This window comes from Chaetura pelagica, unplaced genomic scaffold (genome assembly GCF_000747805.2).
Source record: "Chaetura pelagica isolate M959 unplaced genomic scaffold, ChaPel_1.0 scaffold336, whole genome shotgun sequence".
Classification (NCBI taxonomy): domain Eukaryota; kingdom Metazoa; phylum Chordata; class Aves; order Apodiformes; family Apodidae; genus Chaetura; species Chaetura pelagica.
In genome coordinates, this window is record NW_009953652.1 from 2,206,571 (window position 1) to 2,217,070 (window position 10,500).

Sequence of the window (10,500 nt, forward strand, 5' to 3'; positions counted from 1 at the left end):
TCAGCAGGTCATGGCAATCAGGTAGGATGCTCACCGAGGAGACACCCTGACTCCTCTTCCCTTTTCCCAGAATATTTTTGTCCAATGACAAAAAGTACATAGCGTTGAGACCATAAAATCAAACTAATTTTACAGCCGAGTCCTTTAATTGTTAGCTTAACATAAGGCTTCCTCTTCCTTGTCCTCCTTTATAGGACATGATTTTTGCAGCTTTGCTGCTCACTCTCTCAGTTTCATGGAGAGGGATGCAGTGTATGCACCCACAAAAGTCAACAGTGCTTGGCTTGTGCTGCTTTCCTTCAACATGGGCTTAATCAACCTGAGGCTAGGGGGGGTGCGTGCAACAGCTGCTATGTGTTACCATTACACATTCAAAGCATCTTTTCTAAGAGCCTTCTAATACTATGCAGGCCTGATTGTCTCTCTCTTTAAGGTATGGATTAATATTAACTAGATTTGACTTCTGATTAGTTTTTAAATCTTCCTTGGTTTGTAGCAAGCAATTCTTCTATCATTTGAGAAATTGCAGCTACATTTCTTCTCTGCGTCCCACAGGGCAGTAATATTCTTCAGTAAATTTCTACTCCACTCATAATCTACTGAAAATGAACATCTAGACACATAATTATACTTCAAAAACACATGCTCTCTTATTCAGCCTTAAAAGTGCTACTTCTTATTAAAATAGCTTAGAAGTGACTGTATTCTTTTTGCCACCAAGCCAAATCCTTAAATAAAATTTTAAATTAAGATAAAGTACTACAGAAGAAATTCCCTGGGAAGCATGTATATCAAACATATCTGTAAAATGTTTCACCTTAATGCAGATTCGTTATGTTTAAAGTGATGCTATTAACCCCTGTCCACTTTGGTTGATAGCTTCTTTTTTCACTTCTTTTTTGAAGTCCATCATCTGTCTTGACTGATTACAGCTCTCAGAATATCAGGTGATCACTTTCCACTTAGCCAGGGGAAAACCAAGATGTTATCTGTATTTTTATTTGTATTTTCTCTCCAAGCAAACCCTTCTGAGGAGAATATTTTTTGTTGCTGAAGTGGCTTCTACTGTTTCATTAAATTGCCATGCAGTGGCTACACAAGATGACTTTGGAAATGTCACCTATTTTGGCCCCCATGGGTGACCCATGGTGCTGTTGTGCCGACCATTTAACCATTTGTGTTTCTTTGAGCAGCCAAATGCACGTGTGTGTAAACCATACCAGGCAAACAATTCCAGTTCCTATTTTCACACTAGATGCTTCAGAGTAGGTTTTCTTTCTCCTGAGATGAGCTAAGGTGCAAAATACTACATTACTAAAGTGCCTAATGCAATATTGTCAGAGAAGAATTATACACAGTGACAAACCAGCATACCTGCAGGGGATTAATCTGTCAAGGAATTAATTTCTCATTTCTGACCATGATGTGAGTAACACTAAACCAGCGTGATTATTCAGGTCCAGTCTAGAAGACAGGGCTAGTCCCTTAGTTCTGAAATATGGACACAAAATAGTGCATGTTTTGGTTCACGTTTTGTGGGGTTTTTTAACATCTCCAGTGTGGCTTCTCTGTCCATTTCTCCACTTGGTTATATTGCTGCACCACATGATCTTGTGACTTGTATGCAAAAAAAAAAAAATAAAAAAAAAAAAAAAAAAAAATTAAATAGATCTCATGTCTTATTTTGAATGTGGCTTGGAAAAGAAAGCTGTGCTGCAGTCCTTAAGTCTTGTGCAGTTACATAGTCCCTATACCAAGAAAGTACAAACAAATAGTAAATTGAAGTAATAACAATAAAACTTGAGATTGCATTATGCACCTTTCACATATGTGGTCCCTTTCTCTCTCTCTCTCTTAAATAGGAGTGCCCCTAGGGCTGGCAGTCAGGGCTTTTCTGTTCTGCTCTGAGCTCTGCCTTTGCCAACATATATCAGCTCACATGAGCAATTTCTGGCCACTTTTGTATACTATGATAAGAGTGATAATACCTGTGCATTACCATATGTATATTTTTTGCATCAAAATGCCAATTGTGTCTTTGTCCTCTATACAGACTGTGTATGAAGGTCTAGGCTGTGATGTCCGTATTCTGGTTATTTTGGAGAGCTTAGGCTTCCAGGAGATGTCTGCTTACATTTGTTTTGAACAGTCATGGTTGCAGGTTATCAGAAAGAGCAATGATCATCATCTTTGGAAATGACATTTTGGATGTGTCTTGCCAGGCACCTGTATCGCAAAATCTGAGTCACACTGTATGTCAGAAAGAAGAATTGCACCCAGTGAAAAACCCATACTCCCGCAAGATTCCCAGCAATGTTATGTATGAAGTGGCTTAGGACAAATCTGAGTGCTTGTGTCTTCCAAGCACCTAATTTGATGCTGTAGCTGTTGTCCCCTGGTTCTTCCCTAGCCAGGAAAGGTATAATGAAGCTGAATTACTTGCTTTGTGATCCACGGAGGAGTAAGGCAAGGTGAACACGCCTACTGACTTCACTGGGCTTTACATTAGGCTTCTATATTTCTCAGGACGTTAAATAAGTGAAATACAATAGTGTTATTTTTAACCTCTGAGATAATCCCCACGAGGTACAGTTTTCTCATTCTTTTCCTACACTCTCTGACAATTCCTGACAAAATGCTGCATGAAAATGAAAACCTGTTATTTATTAGGCTGACAGCTCTGCTAGGCTGGGTGCATCCACAGCAGCGCGTTCAGGTCTGCGGCTGCAGTGAAGGAAATGGTTGAAGCAGCACAGAGGGAAGAAGTCTCATACCTCCTTTAAACAATTACTGCAGATAACTCTTTGCTAACCTTTCATAAAATTTAACCCAAAGGGGTTATATACAAATAGTGATTAAAACTGACCTAAATCATAATTTAATTAAAAGAAATTAAAATGCAAACTGAAAATGTTCCGTAACCTCAGGCCACCACCCTGATGCTTCATTTTAACATGTTTGTAGTTCTACAATAATAGCCTTTGTGCATATGTGCTTTTTGTTTTATGTCTGATATAATTTTGCCCCTGGAATAGTTTGAAAATGGTTGCAGGCTGTATGATCTTTAGTGTATATATGGATATATGTGTGCTGTCTCACATATTAGGAATTTCACTGAAGTCAGCATATCTACTCATGTGTGCAGAATGTAACAACTGTAAGATCAAGGCTTATTTTTTTAACTTTTTAATTAATTAGTTTCCCTTGTATCCTAGAAGGACCTTCACATCATTAGTAGGATTACCATGGCGTTATTTTTGTGCTGTAAAAAACACAATTCAAAACTGACATTGTTTATCTGCCAGATCTTGGTTTGCATTTGTATTTGTCATGGAAGCATGGCCCAGCTTGGAGAGAGATTTGCAGGCCAGACCACAGGAGAGATTCATGGTCGCTGGATACCTGGATGTCACGTTTAATGCTGGGCTGGCAATTAAATGGCTGACATATGCTCTCTATTAACCCCTCTCCCTTCCCCTAAAGGGAAAGGGGAGAGAATAAGGGAGAGAGACTTAGAGGCTGGAAACTAAACTACACAGCTTTAATGAGACAGTAGTGATGAGGAAGAAAATAATGATGTACATACAAATATATACAAAGCCACTATCACTCTCCCTGCCCTGAATAATGCTGACTCCCCACCAGGGCTGCAGGGCAGGCCCTGGGAAAGTCCTAGACTGTCAGCAGCAGACAGGAGCTGGATGCAGGCACACATGGATTCAGGAACACATGGATCGGGATCAAAGGCAGATGAATAGATGGAGTCCTCTCAGGACACCAGCCACAGACAAAGAGACAAAGAGAACTTCACCCTCATGATCCCTCAGATTCATACTGAGTATAATGTGTATGGGATTGGAATACTTTGGTCAGTTTTGGTGACTGTGGGTCGTAGGTGTGACCCCTTTCCTCCCTTTTGTTTCTGGAGCATAAGGTGTTTAGCAGAACCAAGCAGTGGTCTTGGCTGTGCATAACGTAATCCAGCAGTAATTATAAATGTCGAGTGCTAAGAGTTCTAGACACTGACTGGAAAACATGCCATTAGTTTCAGCAAGTGCAGTTACTTGGAAGAGACTTAACTGAAAAGTAAAATTGCTAGAAAGAAAATTGGTTCTATCCTGGCTCAAACCGGGACACTGGAGGACCAAAGGATGCACCCAGATTCGCATGGTAAATTTTATATGGGAATATAAAAGGATCAAACCCCATGCTTGGACATGTGACACTTGTACAGATATATGAGAGTGGCAAACAAGATGTGAGCTTGAGGTGATGGCCCTCATCTCTTTTATTTCTACTCCCAAAAAAGAAGGTTGTTTGAAGGAACTTTACTTCATCGACACACTGTGGATGATGTAAGTACAGTATACTTTCTCAGTAGTAAAAACAATTTTATTATCATTAATATCTAACTTGGAGAGGTAGAAGTAGTCTGGTTTATACTGGCTATGCAGAATTTCTTCCTTTAGCTATAAATACGTTATCTTAAATTCAGTTTTCTTCAGGAAAATGTCTTTTTTGCGCCAGCTTTTGAGACACTGACTTTAGCCTCAGCTCTAGGTACATCACTGACTGTCAAGAAAGGTACTGCTGAAGAGGAGTAGGTGTGTGAGCAAACCTGGCACTTACTCAGCTCTGAAATGGGAAGAGCCAAGAGGCCAGCAGGCTATTAATATTTTTTACTTGCCATGTTTGTCACAAGAACAGTGAGAGATGTAAAAGCCATGTGCCTCCAGGCTTTTGCATTGAAAATGGGAAGAATACTAAAACCTACTCTGGCGCTGCTGTTAAGAATTTGTTCTCCGGCCTTTCATAGGGATCCTGTCCCAACCCTTTCCCATCTGACTTCCAGCTTTTTATTTATCATTTCATCTGCTTAATTTTGGGGCTGCTACTGTAGCTGGTTTGTGAATGTGTGTGCTAAATACCTCTCCTTACCATAAAGTGAGCAGGCACTTCCGGAGTATCTGGTTTTCTAGTGGAGTTAGAAGTGCCTCTTGCTCTGCCAGCTTACTGAGCATGCTGATTGATCACTGTTTAGCCTGTTTTCTACCAAACATAAATGAGGATATGTATCATTGAGAGGGGTGTGGGATTTTCTTACTGATCCCAAAGAAAAGGGCCAAGAGGAGAGAGCAGGTGCTGACCAGGCAGTAGTCAGGTTGACAAGGGAAGGCAAACTATATGTCCAGAAGTGGGTATTTTAGAGTCTGATGTGCTTATTTTGTTTGTACGGTGCTTCTGTAATTCTCAAACTCTGCTTTTTTTCCACTGACTGCCATGCTAGGGAAAAGAAACAGATGTTGCCATTTGTCTTTTGATGTGGCTCAAAATAATTTACATTTGCTGGCCTAAAATGACATGACATGTCATTCACCACTTTTTTCTATCTCCTTTGGTATGAGTGACAGATTGCTGTTCAATTACTAGTATAATAGAAAAGCAGATATTGTGGGGACAGCTTTTACCTAAAGGAAATGCAATTGCCAACTGCTGCAGTAGTGGAAAGAGAGAGATGGCAGGAGCCATCCAGTGGAAAAGACATTTTTATTATTAATAATGTCATGGAGAAGACTCAAGGGAAATGCACTGGGTCTGGCTTTTCTGCCAGGAGAAAAGGAGAGCCAGGGGTGAATAAAAATATGGTGAAAAACTGGCTTGCTACTCTAGTAAAATATATTTCCATCTTTTTGCCTTGAGCATGTGCTGCTTAAAGGCTTTCTATTTGCCATGCACCCAGCTCCAGTGGAGAGCAATAATTACAGAAAGACTCTTCATCAGTAGAAGACACTTGGTGAGAGGGTTATTAGAAAGATTTTTTTTTTAATGGAAAAAACTGTTTGCCAGACACGTTGGGATTAGTCACTTCTCCACCCTGTAGTTTGCTTTTTTATTAGTGTATTCATATTCCACTTCCTCCATTTCTCCTGAGAGGAAGAGATTCTCCAGGCCAAGCAGAGCTTAACTCTTTCTTCTGCAAGTCATTTATTTGAGGATCACTTGTCCGTAGAGAAAAGGTACTTTCAAAATGCTGATCAAGATACATTTTCGTGTCATGATCCAGTAAGTCTGTTGGACTGAAGCAGACTACAAGAGGTGAAACATCTGCTTAGTCTTTTGCATTTTTCTTTCTATAGGAATAAAAGGAGGTGTTAGATGGAAAACATGTTAAGAATCCAATATCCAAAACATGTTGAGAATCCACTGTAATTATCATTCTCTTATACCAGTTTTAAATGTCCAGTGAAATAACAGACTTAGGGTTGGCAAAATAAACTGATGAATATGTGCTTTATCTGATAATCTGATGAACCAGACAATCATTGAAACTTTCTTTGGTAGTTTAAATTTGCTCTGAGTAAGAGACTTTTTATTAAGAGATGTAGTCCTTTGGCAATAAATGTAGATGAATCCTTGAAATACCTGGTTTTAGCCAAATAAGTATTGTCTGGAAGCGCAGTTTTACATTGTGAATGCAGTAAGGTGAAATTATTTTCAGTGATATATAGGTAGTTACCATTTATGCCTGACTTACTTTTTCTGAATGTAAAGTCTTTCTATGTAAAATGGAACCTGTTGCGCTTGGCCATAAGGAAATCCTTTATGCTCTGGCATCACTTGTTCTGCAGTGACGCAATATTCTCTTTTGATCTAACTGAATGGGAAAGACTTCAAGTGTCACTGCACTGTTGAATGTATTTTCTTGAATGCACTGTTCCTTTCTGCAGTTCCTCAGCTAGATGACTTTATCCCTTTGAAAAACAAAGGATTTTTTACCTTATTAATTGCTTGCTGCAAAGCTTGCAAAGAAAAGTTTATCTTCTAGTACAGCTGACTCCCTGTTTCGCATGCAGTTCTCCTATTGTGTGTGGAGAGGCAGAATCCTAATTTGAAAAGAATACTTTGTGATTTCAACCTGGGAAGGGAAAAAACTCAGCTGGTTTTATCAAACTATTTTGGTCATCCGTGTAATGCAATTTTTAGCAAGCTAGAGCTTACTAATGTGCTAAGAAATCACAATAGCTAGTCGTCCGTTAAGGCTGGTAAAGATGAGTACCAAGAGTTACCAAGCAGGTGGGAGCCCAAGTCCCCACTGATGGCCATCAGCCACTCTGTGCCCACCTCTCCCCTTTCAGGTGGAGTGTCAAACTCCATCTCCATCTCCTCTCCTCCTGAGAGCAGCTCTGTGCAGGGTCAGCCTGGGAATACTTCTCCGCTAGTCCCATCTGCTGGATGCCAGGATGTATTGCCTGCTGGAAAGTGGGAGAGCATCACATCTCTTTAGCCTTTAAATATTAGCTGAATGCAGCATGCCACCAGATGTACATTTCCTTCTGAAAAACACACACTTTCACTGTTTTTCTTCCATCCATCTAATTGCATTTGGGCTACTGCTGTTCTCTTCAACGGCCTCCATGTGTTAAGTAAAATCAAGGTGACGGCACGAGGAACTTTAACTGTGCTGCTTAGAGAAGCTGTAATCAGAAAAAAACAGGAGCCAGAAAAGATCACAGCAAAAAATATGTGTATCATTATCAAGCCATTTACAGGCCTAGGAGTGAATTTCCTTTCTCCCAGTGTATATATGCTCAGCAGTCAGTTTTTCAAATGCCTCATTAAGGCTGGTACTCAGCTGTTCTTGTCATCTGTCTCACCGTGCTGCAAAAGGGGGAGTGTAGCCATCACATCTGATCCAGAATGCTGCACCACAGCCTCCAGTATTATTATGAAGCCTTCTCTATCCTTGAACATACAGACTTCATGATATGTTTCTAATTGGGCCAAGCAAAGGTTAAGAGAGGTTGATGTCGTGTCCGTAGATGTTCCCCAGGGAATTACTTTTCTCAGTGGTAATTTGCTATTTGGTACCAGCCTTCACAAAGGGAGCTGGAGGGAAGGAAGTGGGTAACACATGTGAATGCAAAGTAGTGAGGAAAACTGGGATTGGATGGGAATGTGAAAAGGGGGAAATGCATTCAGTTCTAGCAATCTTACTTTGGTTTATTTTGCTGTGATCATTGCAGTCATTTGTGATACGTTTGTATACTTTATGCAATGTGTGGTTTTGTCTTTGGCTTTAAAATAAAATTCAGGCAATTCTAGCCCTCCTCTTCTTTCCTTCCGTGGGCATTAAAGTAGGTTCTGGAAGTCAGAAACACAGCCACTCCAGTGATCTTGTGGAAATATTACTGGAGGAAGGTAATCCTAGAAAAAAATCTCTATAAAATACAGAAACTAAAATCAAGCAATAATTTCACCTATTGCAGATGATGTTTAGGGAATCATATCCCTATTTGGTACTCAGATATTTCCAGTGTGCCTGTTAAGATAAAATCTTTAATCTACCCTTCCTGCCTCAGCTTGAGATGTGGAAATTTGACTGTTTTAAATGTAACCGGTTACATCTGCATGTTGTTTTTTTTCAACTTACCTTTATATCTTTTTTCTTCTACCATGATGCCTTGCTGTAAATTAGCAGTATGTGCTGAACCAGTTACAATTACTATGGCTGCTGCTGTTACCAATAAAGTGATGTATCATAAATAATTTTTATGTTCTCCTCAATAGGTGGTGACAGCACTGAGGAGAAGCAAAACGCTGAAGAAACCAAGGCCCAGAGCCAAGAAGCAGGTTTGTGCCCAGTTCCTTATAGGACTGACTTAGGTTTTATACTCCTTGGTGAACAATAACCTTAGTCAATGCTATTGACAGAGAATGTTTGTACATTTTCAGCAGATTAGCTCAGGTCTTGAGCAATTCACCCATTAGAGACCACAACTCCATTCATTATGAATGAATGTATTGCAAAGTTTACTAGCTCTACATTCTCCCTTTAAGGTGGACTACCTCTAGCTAATCCTCCAACTAGAAAGAAATAATTTTCTCTCTGTCTACAATAGAGTACCCCTCTGCATAGAATAGAAATGGTGGAAAATGAAATTTGAAGAAGGAGGAAGCAGGCTTCCTTTGCTGAAAACTATACTTCTGAAGATTTTAAAGGGTATTTTCAAATTTTAATAAATTGTCTACAGAACTCTCAGAGGGTATGAAGATTTAAATCCATACAGAAAGAGATTGCATATACTGAGAATGAATGTCAGAGTTCAAGAGCAGTGGGTTTTGCAGTTGGCATGCTTATAAATAATTGTCACTTCAATATTTTAAAATGCATCTCTCTGTTCACAATAGATTTTCTACTATTTTTTTGTGTTTATAATTGTATTTTTCATCCTACACAACTCCATTCAATGCAAAAGACAACTATAATCAGTTATCAAAAGAGCTGCAGTGACAATTAAAATGTCTTAGGGTTTCTCTTTGCATAGTATTGCATTAGCATGTTTGTTTTTTTCTTGCAGTAGTGCAGGATGTTGCCTATGCATGCTTAATTCACAGAACATAAAACAGTTTGATTTTTTTTAATCAGACTTAAAGATTTTTTTCCATATGCAGAACATTGAGCTGAAGAAGGCCAGTCAGTAAAAACAGCAAAAAAACAAAGAGAGAAGGCTGAGATCCTTAATTTACCTGATTTGTTTACTGCATCGTGGCTGTTTCCAGATGAGGGACTCTTTTGAAGAGGGTCTTTTTTTGTTGTTGTTTGGGGTTTGGTTTTTTTATTATCTATGCATTGGGCACTGCATGTGTGGAAGTGCACTCCACATGTTCTGCAACTACGACTTAACAGCTGGTGCTGTCTGCAAGTGCTTGAAGTCCTTCTGTATTTCATGTTGTCTTCATCACCTCCTCTTTATGTCCTTGCATGGGGGAAGTGGTGGGATGAGAAGCCATTGGCACACAGTATTACAGAATAAAAAAGATTCTCATGGACTTCAGCAAGCTTTGGACCCAGGCCCTTTAACCTCCCCAAGATAAGCAGGCAGTGGTTTGTGGGGGTTTTTTTAAGTGCTGGGGGACAGCCACATTTCCTTTCCTGGGTTTTTCACTTTTATGCTAGTCAGAGTTTGAACAGATGAAAGGGACAAGGAGAAGGGGGTAATGAATTGCTCTATCTGAATCCAGGCTCTGGTTTGAATCTTTTACTAGGCAGCGGGATACCTTTGAGCGATGTTGAGCTTTTAACTGTACCCAGTAGTACTGCTTGGTGCTAGCTCACCTTGGAGCTGGTACTGCTGGGAGCTCCTAGCTCCAGATGCAGAAGTTCCTGTGAAACCTAGCTATACTACTGCCTTCAGACCCCAGATATAGCCCATTGTGCTTGTCAGGTGTATTCGCTCTGGTGGGGTGGTTATTTTGATTTGCAAAACCGTTCAATTGAATGTGATACATTTCATTTTTCCTGAGAGAAGTAAGGAATCTGTACCTCTCTAAATTATTACTTTGCTACTGGAGGTGTCTTAAATGTATTGTGTTTTTACCCAGACTGTCATTATGACTTGTTATGTTACAAGCTGTCAGAGCTGGTTTATCAGAGCCACGATATACATTCTTTTGCTATCTGGTACTGGTAGTCACATTTTGTTACTCTAATGAAGAGCG

The 10,500-nt window shown here is 39.7% G+C and overlaps 1 protein-coding gene across 1 annotated transcript in view; it reads left to right on the forward strand.

The window, feature by feature from the left end:
* The window catches only part of MACROD2 (MACRO domain containing 2), an 895,210-nt gene that overhangs the window by 833,523 nt on the left and 51,187 nt on the right, over positions 1-10,500 (forward strand). The window contains exon 11 of the mRNA XM_010000182.1: positions 8,569-8,631. Coding sequence (XP_009998484.1) covers positions 8,569-8,631 — 63 coding nt within the window. The remainder of the gene's footprint in view (positions 1-8,568; positions 8,632-10,500) is intronic.